General features: G+C 50.1%; 2 protein-coding genes across 4 annotated transcripts in view; one reads left to right on the plus strand and one right to left on the minus strand.

The window, feature by feature from the left end:
• The window catches only part of Ralgps1 (Ral GEF with PH domain and SH3 binding motif 1), a 247,154-nt gene that overhangs the window by 85,299 nt on the left and 141,939 nt on the right, over positions 1-19,916 (minus strand). The window lies entirely within an intron of this gene.
• Positions 1-19,916, plus strand: part of Angptl2 (angiopoietin like 2) — a 33,989-nt gene that overhangs the window by 4,953 nt on the left and 9,120 nt on the right. Inside the window, exon 2 of the mRNA XM_076845453.2 lies at positions 8,661-9,526. Coding sequence (XP_076701568.1) covers positions 8,710-9,526 — 817 coding nt within the window. The 5' untranslated portion in view covers positions 8,661-8,709. The remainder of the gene's footprint in view (positions 1-8,660; positions 9,527-19,916) is intronic.

Genomic DNA, 19,916 nt, shown 5'->3' on the forward strand with positions numbered 1-19,916 from the left:
CATGGCCACTTTTGCAAGCTGGAGGAAGGTGGGGACCTCACTACAAATGGATGTCTTCACAGAGAAATGGGCTCTTGAGGTCACCTGAAAGGAAGACAGGCCCACATCAGGTGAAGCAGTGGGTGAAGTGCTTGAGGCAGAAATCAGGGCACATGCTAAGGCCAGGAGCTGGCAGCTGGGCTCTGTTTGCAAGCAGGATGCTGAAGCGACCCCTCATTGAGTTTTGGAAAGGTGGCCCTGGATGTGCAGGCAGTGTGGACAGCCATGGAGAGAGCTCCCAAAGGCAGGGAACCAGCTAGAACTGTGTGGGCAAGAAGCTGACTCCAAGCCCAGCTCCACCCCTTGGCAGCTCTGTGGTCCTGGGCAAGCGACCGTGAACCTTGCCTCTGTGTGCTCATCTGTGAAATGGGGATAACCACAGCCCCTGCCTTGCAGAGGGATCAATGAAATAGACCCAAAAAGAGCTCGAACCAGTGCTCAAGGAACAAATCCATTCTGACAGGCCAAGGTGTCCCTGGTGGCCCTGGTACCCAGAAAAGCAGCTGTAGGCAAAGCCTGGATTCCCCAGGAAGCCACCCTGGGGTAGTGCTATTCAGCCCTGACTTCTCCCTCTTGTCTGAGGCTCCCCCAGTTCTAGGGCTCCAGAGCACATAGGCATTACTGGAAACGTAGCAGCCAGGACTCTTAAATGGCTTCTGCAGACTCCCTGCCTCTGCTCTGTTGGCCCTGGCTCTTGGCACAGAGGGTTCAGTGCGTGGACTTTAGGGGAATCTCAAAATGGTTCCCAAAAAATATCAGCAGTATCCTTGGCCCCCTGGCAAAGGCAACCAGCCTAACCACATCCCCTCCTGCCCTATGATCTCACAGTGTGACCACATCCCGCCTCCATGCGCTCAGTCCTTCCCTAGAGACAGCAGCTCACCCGTGCCAGGAGCACGAGAGCCCAGGGCATCAGGCAAAACTGTCCCCACCCCCTATTACTCCTCTAAGCACATCTGGAGGGTTTCTGATCCTGGGCTATCTGGCTCACTCCTGTGTTCCTATCTCCTGTGACAGGGCTGGACCCAGGTTGCTGCAATCTATAATGGCGGGCTGGCTAGGAAGGCTAAATGGATGGGTGATGGAAGGCTGGACAGGAGACAAATGGTGCATTTGCAGGTCTTGTGAGAGCTGAGCTGGTAGGGCTTAGGAACTGGCTGTAGCCTCCCTGGAAGCCTACACAGCCTTCTGGCGGCAGATGATTCACAGGGTCCCAGGCTGGGAGGCACGGCAGTTGATCTGGTTATTCCCTCCCTGGCCTCCAGGCTGGGGGTGAATCATGGAGGACAAATGATGCACAGTCCCTTCTCCAGGTTTTCCAAGGTGAGGCTGCCACTGCTCATCCTAGATGCCCACTCTGGGGTCTCACCACTTGTAAGATCAAGAAGCTCTTTCTAACATCCAACAAAACCCCGCCTGTGCTGATCCGAAGGCCATTTCTACTCATCCAGGCAACGGTATGAAGTAATCTCCTCCTGGCCATCGGACAAACAAACAAACAGGCACCTTTTATTCACTCTGGTTGGAGAGGCAGCCTTGGTGGGCATGAGGGCTTGGGGCTGGCAGTGTCAGTGGAATCCCAGACCTGACATTTACTCCAAGTGTCAGCAGCAACCTCACCTTCCCAAACCTGGGTTTCCTGTACTGCCTCGTGCTGACAAGACTCTTCTGGGTAAGGGGTCAAATGAAGCATGGTGCTTCATTTGAGAATGAAACAGGGTGCTATGAATAATCACACAGGACAACAGGCCCTGGGATCGATCGGAGGGCAAGCAGTAGGTACGGCCCTCTGATTAAGGGTGAGAGTCAATGAGACAGAGTGCAGAGGGGCACATCAGTTTACAACAAATGCCAGCCGCTATTCCCAATAGCGTGGTCAGCTGGGCCCTCTTGGGACTTTTTCTTCATCTGACTCCCTCTTGCACCCTGGATCAGCAGACAGCTTAGGTGCACTCTGCCAGCACGCCAGGCCCTTGCAGCAACTACCATTTGTCAGCGCTGAAGTTTCCACTGTTTCTCTTCTGTCCTGATGTTGGTCTAATGATCCTGACTCACATTCTTGTCCATCAGACTCACTTGAGTGCAGCTTGAGTTTCTAGCTTGCTAGAACCGGATACCTGGAGCTGGTGGGCACACGTGAGCCAGGTGGCAATTCCAGATGCGCTCGCTGCTTTGGCAGAGGCCTGCTTCTTGGTCCTTCTATGGGGCTGGGACACCTCTAGCCTGGACTTGTTCTCAGCCCTTGCTCAGGGACAAAGGGGGTGGTGCTGCCTGGGAAGGGGGTGTCTATGCATTCTCCAGGCAGGACCACACCTGGCCTGATGAAGAAGCAGCTCCTGAGAGTGAGGCTTAATTTGGAGGTTTCCCTGCAGTCTGCAATCCTGGGGACCCCAAGAGTGCTTCTGTCCTCCTCCTGCCTGGAAGGTCAGAGAACATTTTCTATTGGGTTTCCTGTTACTTTGGCACTTTCATAGCAGGTGTGCTTGGGGGTATATTCTGGGATTCTGTTGCCAGCTCTGCTATTTAGTAATACTGTGATTCGTGCAAATGATTCACAGTCTTTGAATCTCTCTAATTCCCTTACCGGCAAATGGGATGGCTGTCAGCCCTACCGCCAGCCTTAACAGCATCTTTATGGCGACTAGAAAATAGCTGTGATACTCATGCACAAGACCACAAATGTATGTTGTTCCCCTTCAAGTTTAAGAGTGTACAACCATGGCCACTATGCTGATGGCCAGGGCCTCCTCCCAGCATTGTTGGGAGAACTGAGATGATGTATATAAGTGCTGATCATTGGCTATGGTTATCATTTTTATAATTTGAAGTTTTCTCATTCCTAACCTTTGGCATGAGAACTTGTAAGTAGACCTCAGGCCAGCACCTTCTGCCACAGGGCAGGACACAACTCCATTGTATCAAAATGTCACTTCTTCCCACAAAGTGGCCCATAGCCTAGGCTGCAGGGCTATGGTGGTGAGAGGGATGTGAACGCACAGTGTGTGGCCCTGCCACACAAGCCAAGCAGGGACACTCAGAAGCAGTCCCCCGAGGGAGGCTGGGTAGGACCAAGCCTTGGGGACTCTCCCTCCCTCTGTGCACAGGCTGTCACGCGGCATGGTCACCAGCCTCACTGTGGGGAGGGAAACCCTGCACGGTGGAAACTCCTCACAACACAATGTGGAAAAGCAATTCCAAGAGCTGTTTTTACTTTAATTTTGAAGCCAAAGAAAACAGTTGGATTTGCTTTTCTTTGTTGGTCATAGGAAGAAACTGAGGAGCTCGGCCTTGATAGGAACTGAGCTCTTCTCCAGGCCTAAGACGGTTGGAATGCCGGTGGTGGGGGGGTTACTTCTCTTGGGATGCAATTAGTTGAATAAATATCAAGAGAGCAAAAGTAAACACACTCATTACTGCCCATTCAGAACTGCCAAACTAGCAAAAGGCTTGGGGGTTGGAATCTTTAAGGAAAATAAATGCCTCAGAGGCCAAGGGCAGTGCAGGCCATGGCTCTGGGTATGAGGGGACTGTGCTCCAGCTGCTCAGCTTGGGCCCTTACCTGCCACGTGTTCTAGGGCAAGTCCCTTTGCCTGTCTGGGCTTCAGCATCTCCATTGATCAAATGTGGGGAATAACAAAATAACAACCCCTTTGGTTACTTGGGACAACATATGTTGTCCAGTGCCCAGTCCCTTCCCGACCTTTCTGTAAGTCAATCTGCTCCAAGTCACCCCATTAAGTCCAGGCCCCAAAGAGATGAGACAGTAAGACCCCAAATCTATCGAACAGCTTCAAGACTGGTCCCACTACCAGCAATGTGTTCTCAAGCCAGTCACCTGGCACTTTTGTGAGCTTTCGTTTCTCACCTTAAAATGGACATAATGCTAATAACTAGATCTGAATGTTGGAATGATTGAAGGGGATAATGTTTCCACAAAGGGCCTTGAGGACCCGAAGCCATATGCAAGTGTGGGCTGTCAAGTTTGGTTGACTTTTAACCTGACCATTGCAAGAAAGGCTCTTTTGAGACATCACAGTCTACGAGGGCACCCTGGCCCTGGCCTCGCCACCCTACAGTGGAGCAGGCAGCTAAGGCAGTCAGGTAGCGGACTGCTTCTGGGCAAGGTGGCTTGGACCGGGATTGAGAACCTCCTCTGTGAAGTGGGGTAATGGTGGTACTGTTACAGGGCAGAGGCCTGCCACAAAACTGAGGCAGTCACGGAGATCCCTGCTTCAAACCCCAATTCTTGCAATCATGCCAGAAAGATTTCAGACATGTCACTCAGAATAGCAGGCATGAGGTTCCCGAAGGGATAGGAAAAGGGAAAAAGCAACACTCTCACAGGAGAGAGTGGGTCCTCTCAGAGAGAAGGACAGTGAGCTCCTAATGCACTCCTAATGCATTATTGGGAGTTCCCAGAAGTTTCCAGAAAGTCCCACCAAGATCTATCTCTTAACTTTTGACCAACAGCAGAATGAAATCAGACTTTCAAGTCACCACTGTCATGACAACTCTAGGTCACTTTGGCTCATGCTGACTGGTTCTAATTGGAACCTGGGGAATTATACTTATCTCCCTGATTTCCATGATCTGGTCTGTGTAAGGGTCACAGAAGTCCACCCTCCCACCCCACCCCCCCACACACCCCAGGGTAACTTTGTTCTTATCAGCTTTTTGGCCGGCCTTTCTCCTGCAGATAACAGGTTGTTTGCTGAGCAATGTAATATATGCTCTATTTAATCCAGGCTGCAGGTAAATTGTTTAAAAAAAAAAACAAAACAAAACAAAAAACAAAGTATGTGGGGGTCAGCACAGTGGACTCAGTTTATAGAACTGTTTCCTTAAGTTTGAGTTCCCCCTGCTCATGTCTCACTGTTCCCTGTCAGAATCTCCTCAGGGGGTGACTGTAAGGGTCCAAGACAGTGGCACATTTTGCTGTTAATATTGTTACTGTCATTCTAGTCACAGTGTTGCTATCACGTTATTACAATCTCTAGTTTCTAAAGTGCTTCCACTTTTCTCACCCAGTGTGCAAGATGGGTGGGATTGGTGCAGTTCAGAGAAGAGGCTCAGCCTTCAGATTTCAGGCCCAAGTGCAAGATCTTTCCCAGGAGGGATATGAGAGCCCACACTTGGGAAGGCACTGAACTCAGACAGTATAGGCCTCTAGATCTGAGGCCTTGGAAAAGTTTGGAATTCAAGCCTTTCCTGGAGCCAGGTTGCCTCCCTGGGCCTCCGGCAGTATCTTGGCCCTGGCAAAGCAGCACAGAGGTGTTTGTCACCAGCCACAGCAGGTGAGCAGACTACAAGGTGCAGCAGGCCTGCCCTAGCCTGGGGGTGGCTCTTCCCCATTGTTCTGGGCAGGCATGGCCACCAGTTTGGGAGGGAGTGGCCAAGGCACGATGGAAACCAGGCAAACACTTGCAAACCAGCCATTTCCACTGACGTCACTGCAGTCCCACCTCCCAGCAGAACCCAAACCAGAAGCTCTCAGACACCTCTTTCCAGCTGGTCAGAGAGGCCTGAGCCCGCCTGTTGGTAGGAACCATGAATGGGCTTTGGCGTTCAGTGGGATATTGCTTGGCATGGCCCTCAGGGCACAGGGTCTGCTCTGTACCTGCCTGCTGGCTGGCACAAGATGGAGAAACCACAGGGAGTCCTTGGTGGGACACAATTTTTGGTCCTGTGGCATGGCTAGTATTTTAGCACAGAAGAATGTGAAACTGGAAAGTGGTCATGCCAATGTCCGTTTTACTACTAACCATCAGGTTAAGCCCATTTCCACACAGTTATAAGAGTTTGGAGGTTTGTGTCCATCAGACCAGGACTGAGTCCTGGTTGTGCCAACTTCCAGTTTTGTGATCTTGGGCAAGTCACTTAGCCTCTGGGTCTCCTCTCATTTTCCTCCTCTGTAAAATGGAAATAGCAAGTTTACCATTGAAGGACACTGGGTGAATCAAAAAAGTAGCCCAGGGTCATACCAGGCGCACTCAGTAAAGGAATGTTTTGGGTGCCCAGATACCTCCCCTGGGCAGCTCTGGCTCCCTCAGGCAGTCCCTTGTCAGGGTGCCTCAGCTCCTCAGATCCCTCTCCACAGCACTCCTACCACAAAGCATCTGTTCAGGGCGTGTATTTTTTTTCATTCTGTCAACAAATATTTATATTCCAGGCCACGTGCTAACAGAGCAGTGGACAAAACTAACCTGTCCTGCCTTCATGGGGCTCACGTTCAAGGGGCCGGGGTGGGGGCAGCATACGTCTGTTAAGATAAGGACTGTGGAGGGGGAGGGTGGAGAGGTCACCATCTTAAATAAGTAGACAGGTCTCCTGAGAAAAGTGGTATTTCAGCGAAGATCTGTAGGCTGTGAGGTGGAGTAGTGAAGAAGGGGGCAGAGGTGCTCTGGGGAGGAAATGGCAGATACAGGCCCCAGTCAGAGGTGTGCTTGGTGAGCTGCAGGACACCTGTAACAGGGGCTGGAGCAGGTGATAAGGAGCACCAGGGTCAGAGACGAGACCTGGGGCCAGGTCAGGGAGGATCTCAGAGTTGTCAGCTTCACTTCAACATGGGGAGCCATCCCAGGGGTCAGAGTAGAAGAGCGAGCTGATCTGACTTTTGTGAAAGGATCCTCTGGCTGCTGGGTTGAGGATAGACTTTAGGGTGGGCAGGGGCAGGGGAACAGTCACTAGCTGTTGCGAACACTTAGATTTAGAAGAGCTCTTGGAGCACTGCAATAACCCAGGTGGAGGAGGCTGCACCAGGGCGGGGGCAGGAGTGGGGAGAAGCAGTAGCATTCTGGAGTGTTCCTGGGATATTGCCATCAGCAGTTGGTGGTAAAGTAGATGCGGGGAATAAAAGATAGAAGGGACTCGAGGACAACATTGGGTTTTTAGCCTGAGCACTAGAATGCAGTTACCATTTACTCACAGAGGAACAACAGGAAGAGGAGCTGGGGGGAGAGACGGGAAGAAAGAGGATATGCGGAGTCTTGAGATGCTGAGTAGACAGTCAGAGAAAACTATCAAAGGGCAGCAGGGCAAGGTCTGGAGCCCAGGGCAGAGCCCAGCTGGAGACACACACGCAGGTGTGAGCCACGCTGGAAGGTAACCGCACCCTAGAGGAGATTTCCAAGGTAAAGAGAGTCTGGGACAAAGCTCCTGGCCCCCGACATGAAGAGGATAGGCCTGAAGAAGCCAAACAGGGGCAGTTGAGGAGCCAGAAAGATAGGCGGCTCCAAAAGGAAACCCAAGAGGGGAGCTGCCAATTCTGCCCACAGGGCTGGCAGCAAATACCAGTGAGAACCAGAACGGGCCATTCCACCCAGCAGGTTGAGGCACTGGTGACCTGCTAGAGTACCCAGGGTGCTGGAGAGGGGCAGGGCTGACGGGTGGGTTCAAGAAGGAACAGGGAGAGCTTTCAAGAACCCTGAGTACAGGAAGCTCTTTGGAGAGCTTTGCCAAAAAAAGGGGAGCTAGAAGAATATGTAGAGGGGCTGGGAGGTCAGGAGAGGATCTTCTGCAAGTTGAAGCAGCAGCAGGAGTGGAGGAAGAATGAGATGACGGGGGAGGCAGCTGGAGCAATGCCCCCAGGGGCCAGAGGAGGGACCAGTGCACATCCTCCCCTCTCCTTGGCCTGCCAACTCCTGCTCATCCCTAGAGGGTCATTGTGAAGGTCACTTTCTCAGGGAAGTGTTCCTGACCCCTCCAACGAGGTCAGTACCCCTTGTGGCCTTTCACAGCACATGATGCTTCTACTCCCAGTGCCTGAAAACTCTGATGTTGTGGAAGCCCCGTGAGGGCAGGGGCTGGCTGGCATGCTGCTCGGTATAATGTAATGTTCAGTGGATGTCAGGATGAATGGTCCAAGAACAGAATTGAAGCAAATCTGGAGACATGTGTCTGTTTTGTGCTCCCATTTGATATAATCACGTTGCAATGATCGGGACTGTGCAGTCACTGGCTGCTACAAATATTTGGATTTAGAAGAGCTCAGTTGTTTGTTCCTGTTTGGGACTCTGTAGCCTAGCTAACGCACAGACCAGAGCCACGTGACCGGACACATCCTTCTACTGACACTGTCCACTACAAGCCCAACACATTCCATACTATGTCAAGTAATTCATTCATTTAACAGGCTGAAAGCCTGCTCAGTGCCATGGTCTAGGAAAACAAAGTTGAGTCAGACGTAGTATCTGCCCTCATGGACCTCAGGTCCAGAAGAGGAGACTATTTAGCAGTGTGACAGATCACACCTGTAACAGGAGCTCCAGGGGAAGGCTCAGGATGAGGCAATATGACAGTCAGAGGATTGCAAGACAGACTGTGCCTCCTCTTTCCCACTTCAAGCTTCCCTGGAGGTGGCTCTCAGGCTCCAGGAGTGGCAGGATCAGGACCCTGACATCCAAATGTCCAGGTCCTCCTTTTCCTCTCTACCTTGCTGGGCCTGCTGTCTCTTGTCACTTCCAGAATGGCTCCCCTGCCCCCTGACTCCAGGAGAATAGAATGTGGCCTCCCAAAACTGTATTTGGGAAATGCTCCACCTGGCAAGAAGGCTAGGACCCTGATGGCACTGGTTACTGGCAGGAATCGAACTGTCACTGATTCTCCCCTCTGTTTACTTTCAGGGTTTCATAGAATCCATTCACAAAGAATAACCACCACATTGCAAGGACCATGAGGCCACTGTGCATCACGTGCTGGTGGCTGGGACTGCTGGCCACCCTAGGAGTTGCTGCAGGCCCCGAGGATGGTTTCGAGGGCACAGAGGAGGGCTCACAGAGAGAGTTCATTTACCTCAACAGGTACAAGCGGGCGGGCGAATCCCAGGACAAGTGCACCTACACCTTCATCGTTCCCCAGCAGCGGGTCACAGGCGCCATCTGCGTCAACTCCAAGGAGCCAGAGGTGCTCCTGGAGAACCGCGTGCACAAGCAGGAGCTGGAGCTGCTCAACAGCGAGTTGCTCAAGCAGAAGCGGCAGATTGAGACCCTGCAGCAGCTGGTGGAGGTAGACGGAGGCATTGTGAGCGAGGTGAAGCTGCTGCGCAAGGAAAGCCGCAACATGAACTCACGTGTCACTCAGCTCTACATGCAGCTCCTGCATGAGATCATCCGCAAGCGGGACAACGCACTGGAGCTCTCCCAGCTGGAGAACAGGATCCTGAACCAGACGGCTGACATGCTGCAGCTGGCCAGCAAGTATAAGGACCTGGAGCACAAGTACCAGCACCTGGCCACACTGGCCCACAACCAGTCAGAGGTCATTGCTCAGCTTGAGGAGCACTGCCAGAGGGTGCCCGCAGCCAGGCCTGTACCTCAGCCGCCCCCTGCCACCCCACCCCGGGTCTACCAGCCACCCACCTACAACCGTATCATCAACCAGATCTCTACCAACGAGATCCAGAGTGACCAGAACCTGAAGGTGCTGCCACCACCTCTGCCCACCATGCCTGCCCTCACCAGCCTTCCATCCTCCACTGACAAGCCATCAGGTAAGTCTTTCTGGGATCCCATCCCACGTGGGCCTCAGAGCCCGGTACCAGGCTTCCCTTGGCTATGACCACAAGTGGGGGAAGAGGCACAGCCAGTTGAGATCAGGCCAAAGACTTGCACAATTCTCTGGCAATCCCTTGGGCAGGCCACTGGAGCCAGCGGGGTAAGGGAAACTACATTGCTTTGATGGATGTCTAAAGGTAGAACCGGGAAATGGGGCAGACACCCCCTGGCTTCTGAGAGAAGAGAAGGGAGGCTCATACTCCCCAGGCTCTGTAGGAGATGCTCTGTGTTGGCAGCTGGGATGTCTCTCCTGCAGGCTTAGGGATAGGCAGGGCCCAGAGCTGGCACTTTCTAAATGTCATCCCAGAACAGCAGGCCAAGGGAAAGAGCATCATTACAGTAAAGGTAGGTTAACACACTGCAAGGGCTGGGGATTGGGAAGGTGTGCTTCTCAAATTCCCGAGTTTCCTACAGTCTGCTGATGCCTGGGATTTTCAATGAGGCTTCCATATACTTTTAAATATTTTACCCCCCAAATACGGTAATTCTCAGAACACTGTGATGGAGGAGAAATGGGGTCCCTGGTGGGTTTGGGAAATTTAACCAAGACATGGGCGCTGGATGCCTTCAAGCGCATTACCTGATATGTCTTGCAGGTCCTTGGGAGCACTTCTGTTAAGTACCTTGCCCACAGGCTGAGGAGGGCAGGCTGCATTTGAGTTCAGGCCTCTTCACTTTAACTCTTAAGCTGACTCTTCTGTGTGAAAGGACTCTGAGAATCCTCAGTCTGGGTGGAGTGGGCCAGAAACCCCTCCTGCCAGAGCTTGGCCTCTCATTTACCCAGGAGGCAGCAGCACTCCCAGTGGGCTGCCGTGAGAGGCAGAGTCATCTCCACAAGAGCTACCCACATATCTGCTCCATGGCAGTACTTTGGGTATTGCTTTGTTGTATAAGCAGGGAAGTATTTTTACTGAAAATACTGTATTTCATATTTGTAAAAGTAATCACCAGAACTGGGAAGAGCATTCTCTTCATATATCTGAGGAGCTGAACCTGCATGCCCGAGGATGGCCAGTGGGCAGGACACAGCTTGCTGTTTGCAGGTCAGTAGGGATAGAGGGCAGCTAGGCACAGGGCAGAGGATCTGTCATAACATCTCGTAGGACAGACTGGACTGGGCATGGGGGTTAAGAACAGGTGCCTTGGAGAGAACTGACCTGGTTTAGAATCCTGCTTCCTCCACTGACTAGTTCTAGGACAAGTCACTTTATCCCTCTGAACCTCAGCTGCCTCACCTAAAGCTTCTGATAGATTCTATTTTAATCTATCCTCAAATGACAGTTCTATAAAATCAAACACTATAAAACCTGTGTTTATTTTTCTGTTTGTTCTCTGTGGTGCTGGGGATTGATCCCAAGGCCTTGTGCATGCTAGGCAAGTACTCTATCACTGATCTGCACCTCCAGCCAAAAACTGCTGAGTGTCTTCATCTTAAAACCAGGAGACTAAAACAAACAATCCCTCTTGAGCTCTGGCATTCCAAGGCTGATGACTGATCTATCTGTACACATGCCTGTTTTACATCAGAAGTTCCAAAAGAGAGGGTAGGGTGTGTTAAAACGTCTTTACTAGAATACCTAGAAGGTGAAATGTGCCATTTGGGTACCAAATGAAGCTCAGCTGAATGTGGTCCTAAACCTGACATGAGTCAGGCTGGCCTCAGTGACTATCCAGAAGGTCTCCACTTGCCTAAACATCTCGTTTCTAGTTCAACAATTTTGGACATTCCTAGGCTTGAACTAAGCTGGTAGATTCAGAGTGAAAGAATAAAGATCTGAGTTTGCACCCAGGCTCCACCCCTTGTTAGCTGTCTGCTCATGAGAAAGTTATTTAACTCCTCTGAGCCTCAGATTTCTCTCTGTAAAATGTGACAAGTGCCATAACCACTGGGTCACGTGGTGGACATTCAGCACAGCCAGCAGGGAATGCTGTGCTCCTGCAGTGCTGCCACAATGCTGAGTCTAGCTTCCTGCTCTTCATGGCACTAGGTTCGGGGAACCAGTGAGAAATGTTGTCCCTGCTCACAGGAACTCAGTCTGGGGAGGTGGCAGGTGCATGATTGCATCTGGGATCTATCCAGTGCTCATCATTTCTATTCCCTAAAAGCAGCACTTCAGTTATAACAAAGGATTTCTCTGGGGGGGAGCATCTGGTGAGGCAAAAATTTCCAGATCATTGTGAGAATTTATGGGGCCAGCATAACAGAGAACTTAAAAGCAGTGATGCCGTGAGCCAACTCCAGCTGGGGGAACTGACCCTGGAATGCTAAGAGCCCCTCAAAGGGGGAGTACGAGGCACTGGGGACACAAAGGTAGCATGACTGAGCGTGCCCTGAGGAGAGGGGAAGACTGCACAGAGATGGGACCTCTGTGCTGCATTTTGAAGGATTTGTAAGAGTTCAAGAGGCAGACCTGGGAGTTGGGAAACCAAGTTACTGGTGGGTCCCTGAGAGAGATGGGTCTGTGCAAAGACCCAGGGATACGGCCCTGCTCCTGGCTTCCCAAAGGATCCCAACCTCCTGCTGTTTCATATTCCAGCATGATCTGAAGCACAGGTAAGGGAGGATGTGGGCTGCTATGAATCCAAGGCTCCTACCCTCACTGCACCCTTTCTGTCCCACTTGAAGAAGCACCTGGTGTGGGATGGCATGGCAGTGTGATCTCATCCCATTATGGAGATGGCCGAGGGCACATTTATTATTTATTTATTTATTTAAGAAAAGCCTCCCCAAATGTTGGTACATGATCCTTAGTAGCAAATTTCTTGTGGCCCATCTTACCACTGAGCTCCCACACAAGCAGACACCAAACTGTGAGGGGGAAGCAGACGGTTTCCTTCTACCGCGCATCTGCCTAGCCAATCGGCAGAGGGCTCTTATCTGAGCTTGGGCAGGTTCTAATCCCTGAAGACAAAACCCTCTCTGTGCTCTCTCCCAACAGAGCCTTTATTCCCAGCGACATAACTCAGCCAGAAACACCTTTGCAATTAGACACCTTTGTACCCAGGCCTCTGCAGCCTCCAGAGCTTTCACCCAGCAACCCCAGAGCCACTGCTCTTTACCCCATTGTTTGGGGCACCGAGCCCACAACACGCCCTTCTCTAGTGGACTGAGGCAGCCCTGGCTCCTTATCTGAAGCTGCATTCACTGGCCTGTTCCTGGCCACAGTGAGATAGTAGCAGGCTGGCACCAGGCCAGAGGGCCTGCTGAGAGCCAGGGGTGAAAAGCCTGAGCAGCTTCTGGCTTCCCTGGATCCTAACCTGGACTCTGTCCTGTCTCCCTCAGGGCTGGCCAGACTTACCTGGGGCATTTGGTTGGGATAAAACTTGTGATGAGGCCTGGAGACCTCTCCCTATGCTGCTGCTGTTAAAGGGGATAGCTGCAGGGATCATTCCCTAACAAGCAAAAGAAAGGGGAGGGTGGACTCTGGACTTACCCCAGAGGCTGACAGGGAAGGACAGTTAGTGCTGCCACAGCACAGTGAGTCCCTGTTGGAAATGAATTTTTAAAAACTAGCAGGAGTGGGCACTTTTGCCATTTTTCTCTCCTGAGACAGAGGTCAGAGCAGCTCAGTTGGTTTCTCAGTGGATAAAGGAGGAGCCATAAAATTATAAAGTAGCAGAACCGTCAGGGTCCCTCGGATTCCCCAGCACCACCTTCCTATCACAGAACTTGTCCATGTAGAGCTGAGATCGGTCCCTAGACTTGTAACTTCCAGGACACTGAGGTTCAGAGAGGTCAAGAAACTTAGTCAAGATGACACAGATAGTAAGTAGCTCAGCAAAGCTCAAACCAGGTCTTTCCTAATGACTCTGGGACTCTGAGAAGCTGGATGGGGCACCAGTGTGAAAATTGCCCTACAACACTTGCCCTGGCCCAGCCATCGGGGACCTACCTGACCTTCTGTCACTGTTTCATGGTACTGGGTTCCAGAGCAGTCCCTTGAAAAACAGCTCTCACAAGAGCTAGTGAATGTGTTGTTGGAACACTCACGGTGCTGACAGCCCAGAAGCTGCCCAATGAGACCACTGGGACCACCCCTCCCCCAGCCCACAGAAACAGGGGAGTGCAGCCATGGAAAGAGCCACACAGCCCTGACTCCTGGGAAATGAGCCAGTGGAGGCTGCAGACCAATCTCATTTAACTATCAAATCTGGACACACCTGAGGGGTTCATTCTGCTCCACATTTCAGTGGATATCTGTCTTTCAATGTAGAGCCAAGCTTGAAGTCCTGGCATCTTTAAATCTTAGTTCTCCAAGAATAGAATCAGTCACTGTAGTCTTTCCTCCAGATCACACTGCTTCACAGACAGCACAGGGCACATGTGGAGATCATCCCTCTCTCATCACAGGCATCTAAGGATGGGGGGACTTGGACAACTTGAACAAGAGTGTTTAGAGAGTTCAAGCAACTTAGCTAAGATGACATAGCTAGCAAGTGGCGCTACCAAGGCTCAACGCTAGGCAGATTTCTTCCCCTGTATTTTATCTCCACTCACCCTTTATGGTAGGAAATATGCCCATTACATCATGGTTCCTTAGCATGTTGGAATGTTTTGTAACAGAGAAGGAGGTATACGGCACAGTGGCTTCCATTCTTTCTGGAAGTCAAGCAAGCATCAGTCCAGAGGGAAGAGGTGCTGGCCCTGTAGGCAGATAGGTCAGCTTTGCAGCCTGAGCTCCCTGGCCTGAGTACCACAGTGAGCTGGAGAGGCCTGGGGTGCAGTGCTGATGTCAAGTAGGGGTGACTGTAGCTATACTTGATTTGAATTTAGCCTTCAAGGTTGCAGAAGCCAAGGGGAAAGCCACACAGGTCTCCTGTCTTGAGCCTGTGCTGGTCCCACTGTACTCCCCTCTCACCAGCCCCTAGCAAGCTGTGCACCTCTATCCCCAGTGAGACCTCCATAGCCCCTCCCAGTCTAACCTCTTTTCTTCTTTGTTTTAAATCCCTATTTCTCTTCCTGCCCACCTGTATCACTGGAAACCTAAAGAAGAGGGGTTTTAAGTGTCTGGAAGATGATGCTTTTTCTAAAGTGTTTTATTAAACATAATAAGATTCCCAATTCATTGCAAACTACATAATGCAGTGATGCTTCAAAGTGCATTCATTCTTTGCTACCTTCTTGCTCAACAAAAGCCACAGGAAGAAGAGGGTTCCAGAGCCATCCTCCTCCTCCCTCCCCACTCCTCTGGTGGCTTGGGGGAACTGATCACAAAGAGCTTTTGAGTGTGATGGAAAGCTATTCCTCCAGGCCTCAGGCTGTTTTCCAAGGATGACATTGGGCTAAACGCTGTGGTATTTGCAGCCACAGGAGATAAACTATCAACTTGTTACTGTTAGAAGCATGGGGATTTGGCATCTCATGACTTGGAAATCCTAACAGTTTGGCATTTGGCAAAATGGAAGTAATCTAGAAAATCCTGGAGATCGGGCATCTGTGGCCAGCTTGCTACTCACACTGATGGGTTGTCGTGGCAAGCTTACATAGCAGACTGTATCATAACCCTGAGAGGCTGCCAACATTTTTTTTTTTTAAAGACAAAGAAAGCAGAATTAAGTTAGCATCACATTTCTGAGTGTCTAAAATATCACTGGTTGAATTTGTTGACACCATCGGCTAGGTTACTATCGTGAAAGTAATGATGTGCACCTTCAGTGACTTCTACCCACATCAACGAGGTCTGCAGTTGTAGGAACCTACTTGTGGGATGCTGGAGATGGTCTCTTCCCAGTCCCCATATGGCTGCCTCAGCCTCAGCCTTCCCTGGGATGAATCTGGAGAAGAGTAGTTGACACTAAGCTGAAGATACTTTGCTTAGTGTCTCAAGATCAGCTGATGAAGTAGTTGTAGGTTACCCTTTTTGTGTGTGTTTGGTGCTGGGGATTAGAACCCAGGGTCTTGTGCAAGTGAGGCAGGCACTCTTCCAACTGAGCTATATCCCCAGCCTCCACCCCTCTCTTTTTAAGTGAATAAATGGATTTCACTTAATAGATTTTAAAAAAATACAATAATTTAAGTTAAAATTACTATACATGCAGAGAACAAGTTTGTAAGAAGAGAATTTTAGTTTAAATGACAAATATATTTAAATTATTTTTCCCTAAATATTAAAATTAAGTATCTTAGTATGGTATTTCTAGAGTAATTTCTAAAAGAACAGAAAGGGTGACCATCTGGCCCCAGATACCATGCGCCAACTTCCCACTACAGACAGTCCAGTCTCCCCCACAGAACAGAAGTCCTTTGCCAGGGTTTGGTTGGGATGCTGATGATCATCTGCTGTGGGGCCCATTTCCAGATGGTTCTCAAGCTGGAAAGGACAGAAGGAGGGTGAGGAAGAGACTGTGGATTGGACTGGTGAGAAGATGTAGCCTGGAAAGATGGATGAGGGTTCCCTGACCTGACCAAGTGTCCACTCCAGAAAAGCCCACAGCCTAATGGGGAGACAGGAGCCCCCTTCCCCCAAGGCTATCACAGTGTGGTAATCGCAGCACAGTACGCAGGAGTAACCTGGGCCTGGAAGGCAGACCTGAGGTCCAATTCCAGACCCTGCACTTCTCAGGCCCAGGCATGTGACCTCCTCACTGCAGGGCCTTAGGAGGATAGAACGAAACATGGGATGCCTAGCAGGTGAAGGCTCACCACATATGGTAGTCATTATCTCTACTAAATTCCTAGAGATAAACATAAAGCACTTTGGGCATCCAAGCAGGATTCAGTACCTCCTGTGGGGATGGGAAAGGATTCCTGGAGGAGGCAATGAGGGTAGCAGGGCCTTGCAGATATGCTCAGAGTCTCTGCCAGCAACTGTCAGGAGTTTATGGAGACCAAGCTTGGTGCTGGGCAAGTGCCCTATTTTGTGAAAGAGAAAAAGGACGTAATGTCCAATTATATACCAAGTGGCTTGTGGTTGAGCCCCAGTAAAATGACAGAACAGAGTATGAAGAGGGGTTTTAAGTGTCTGGAAGATGAAAAGGTGATGGATAAAATCAATCTTGGTTCTTTAAGAAGTCAAGGAAGCTGGTCGCCTTCCTTGGAAAAGGTTAATAGGTTGGCCAACCACAGGACTGTGGAGCACTGTCTAGCATCTGTGGGTTGGTTGCAATTCTGGGTCTGATAAATCTCCCAAGATGTTCCTGCTTTGAACTGAGAGCCCTGGTCATCCTCAAAGTGTCCTAGGGGTGGGGAGGGGGGCTCTGTGCACCATCCATAGCCACATCCAGTCTCGGGCACCTGTAACGGCATCCCTTAGGGAGCCCCAGGGCTCCCCTCTCACCAGTCCCCAGCAAGCTGTGCACCTCTACCCCCAGCGAGACCTCCATAGCCCCTCCCAGTCTAACCTCTTTTCTTCTTTGTTTTAAGTCCCTGTTTCTCTTCCTGCCCACCTGTACCACCAGAAATCTAAGAGTGGGCACATGCTTCTTAGTGTCCTTTGGAAAGCAATATTGTGACGCCTGTTTATCTTGAGGTCAAACCAATACAAACAGAACCCCCTTAAACCCTTCATGGGCCCTAAGAGCTCTTGGAAGGCCCCAGACTATATCAAGTGCATTGAAGCCACATCCACCTGGCCATCTCACATATCTAATATAATTTTTACTGTAACAATCTTGAAAGTATTTGAATAATTTTGCTTTTGAAATTATTTGGCTAAGAGTAACTCAATTAATTTATGGTTAACTCTGATTTCTCAGCAAACAGCAGGCATGTTCAGGAATTCTTGGGAAGTGAGAAAAAATTTAACCTACAAATTGTTTTCAAAAGCAATAACATTTTTATGCAAGTTAAATTTAACAATTAATGAACTTGACAAGATGTTATACTTCGTAGAAATTTAATTATATACTAATAAATTTCAATTTTGTAGTTTTCTTTTCATATTTGACAGCCAATAAGTATTTTTTAAGGCCTCAAACATTTTCATAAACTCCTGAAAAGGCACTGTGCCCACCACCTGAGGACTAAAGCAGCCTCAAGAGCAGGCAGAGCACTTGGACCCTTTCCCTGGAATGACTGGAAATAACATTCATAATGTAAATGCCGAGGATCTATAAGAACTAGAGGCCTTTGGCATAATATTCCTGTATTCAGGTAATTGTTTTGGACTCTGGTTCAGTAAAAATTAGTGGCTGACATAGAACATATATGGTCATCATCAAACTATTATTCCACCAAGCTTCTGGATAAATGAGTCTTGAGCAACGACAGATAGACTGGTCATCACAGACCCTGCCCAGTGCCTGTCCTGCCCTGGTGGGACTCTCAGGAATTCTGCTCCTGACTAGGGTGGGACTCACACCTAACAGCCCATGTGCCCTGGCACTCAGAATGGATAAATGTGAACAGGAAACTCCAGATCCAATTTTAACAACTAATCACTTTGGTTAGGAATATGTTTCCGGGAACAGAAAAATGACTTTTGGGAGAAAGGCCATCAGTAAGAATAATTGAAAACCCACATACAGTTCTCATGCAAAAGCAGGTGACTTGGTGATATCACAGAAGCCTCTCCCCAGGGGTTTAGGGACTAACCATTCATGGGAGCAGCTCCCCATGATGTCAGCACAGGCTCCAGGGTCCTCTACATGGCCAAAGGTGGTTGGGTTCTTAGGTTTGGGGCTGGGCTTAGGGAATGAAAAGTCGGTCAACTGCTGGCCAGCCCAGCTTATGACCCAGAGGGCCTCGGCCCCTCTTGCTGCTCCTCAGGGGGAGCTGCAGTAGCTCTGCTCATATATTCATGATGTGGGGAGCCCTCATTGAAAGCTGCTGCAGTTTGTGAACCCATTTCAATGCTGGGGCCTAGGTGGGTGAGCTGGCCTGACACAGGTCCAGCCCAGACCACGGAAAGCAAAGAGAAGAGGAAGTTACACGATGGCCTGGCCTGGCTTCTGGCTCTAACTTGCCTTTACCAGAAAGGCCCTGACTGGAGGTGGTGAACACTGCATTGGCTATCAGTGAAGTCTGGTTTCCTGGGCGGCTGGGCGGCTGGGCGGCTGGTGTCTTGATGCCTCTATCCAGAACACCAAAGGAGGGAAGCAAAGAGGGGCTTGGCAGTTATCAGGGCTGACACTGGGGTTCGAGAGCCCAACACCTGTATCTCTGCAGGAGGGATGAGCCAGCATTCCTTCTCTCCTCCTGGCCCCAGGTCCTGTGTCCTTCCTGTGCCCTTGCCACCCCTCTAGAGAACCACACTGGCTCAGCTCAGCCATGGTGGCTGCATGGCTCTTCACGTGGAGCATTCCAGCTGTGGTGTAAATGTGGTCTTTATAGAGGTGAGGTTGGGGCACATGCACCGCTCTGGGCCTAGGTGCTGCCGAGTTAGTATTGGCCTGGTTTTTTGGACAGAGCCGCCCTCTCAGAAGGGGAGCCAAGTCAAATAGTGCCTGGGCGCTCGCACTGTTCTGGAGGGAGGGTTTCGCCCACTGCACGTCAAAAATTTAGCTTCCTTGACAAAAAAGATTTCCATTCTTTATTTCAATACATCTTTGTGGCCTTTTCCGCTGAAACTCTGACTTTTAAACTATGCCTGTGAAAAATATCTATTAGCAAATAGCTTTATATTTAGTCTTGGAAATTCAAAATATACAGTGATGCTTATGTTTGTGTTTGTGTGTATATGTGTGTGAAGTGGGTGGGGAGGGAGAGGGAGAGACAACAGAGATAGAGGAAAGGGTATGAACAACTTCCACCATGTCAGCTTTCACCTATAACAGGAAGAAAGAGGCTGTGCTGAGCACCAGTTCAGGCTGGCCTCTTGGCTGCTCCATGTTGGTGAGACCCTTAGGATAGCCAGTGCTCCTTCCCCATTTTACAAGAGAACTTGAGGCTCAGTGAGGAAACTGCCCAAGTCATATTGTGAATAGGTGAAGCCACCAAGATCTGAGCCAGTGGCTCGTGACTCCAAGTTGGAAGTCCCTTCTTCAGCGCCACACTTGCTCAACCATGGGCCTCCCCTAGCTCCCCAGGGCATTATGTGTAACAACCTGCATATTGGCCTTGTGTTATTTATGTTACAGTTGCAGAATTCTGGACACACTGCACATGACAGGTGTGCCATTGCATCACTCCCCTACTGCAGTTGTAGGTTGCCCATCAAATCAGGAGGCTTGGGCTTGGCTATTTTAATGCAGCCATTATTTCATTGCTGCCAGTTTTTCAATGCAACCAATTTTTTGAACAAATTTTCCCTCATTGTTTGCATTTTTTACATTTGCCACAGTGTCTCTAATGTAAGGAAAGGAATGCATATGGATGTGTGAGATTTGGTGGAGGTCTTCGAAGGAGAAATGTTTGGGGCTTCAGTTTTTATTTTATAGATTCTTTTC

Source organism: Callospermophilus lateralis, chromosome 2 (genome assembly GCF_048772815.1).
Source record: "Callospermophilus lateralis isolate mCalLat2 chromosome 2, mCalLat2.hap1, whole genome shotgun sequence".
Classification (NCBI taxonomy): domain Eukaryota; kingdom Metazoa; phylum Chordata; class Mammalia; order Rodentia; family Sciuridae; genus Callospermophilus; species Callospermophilus lateralis.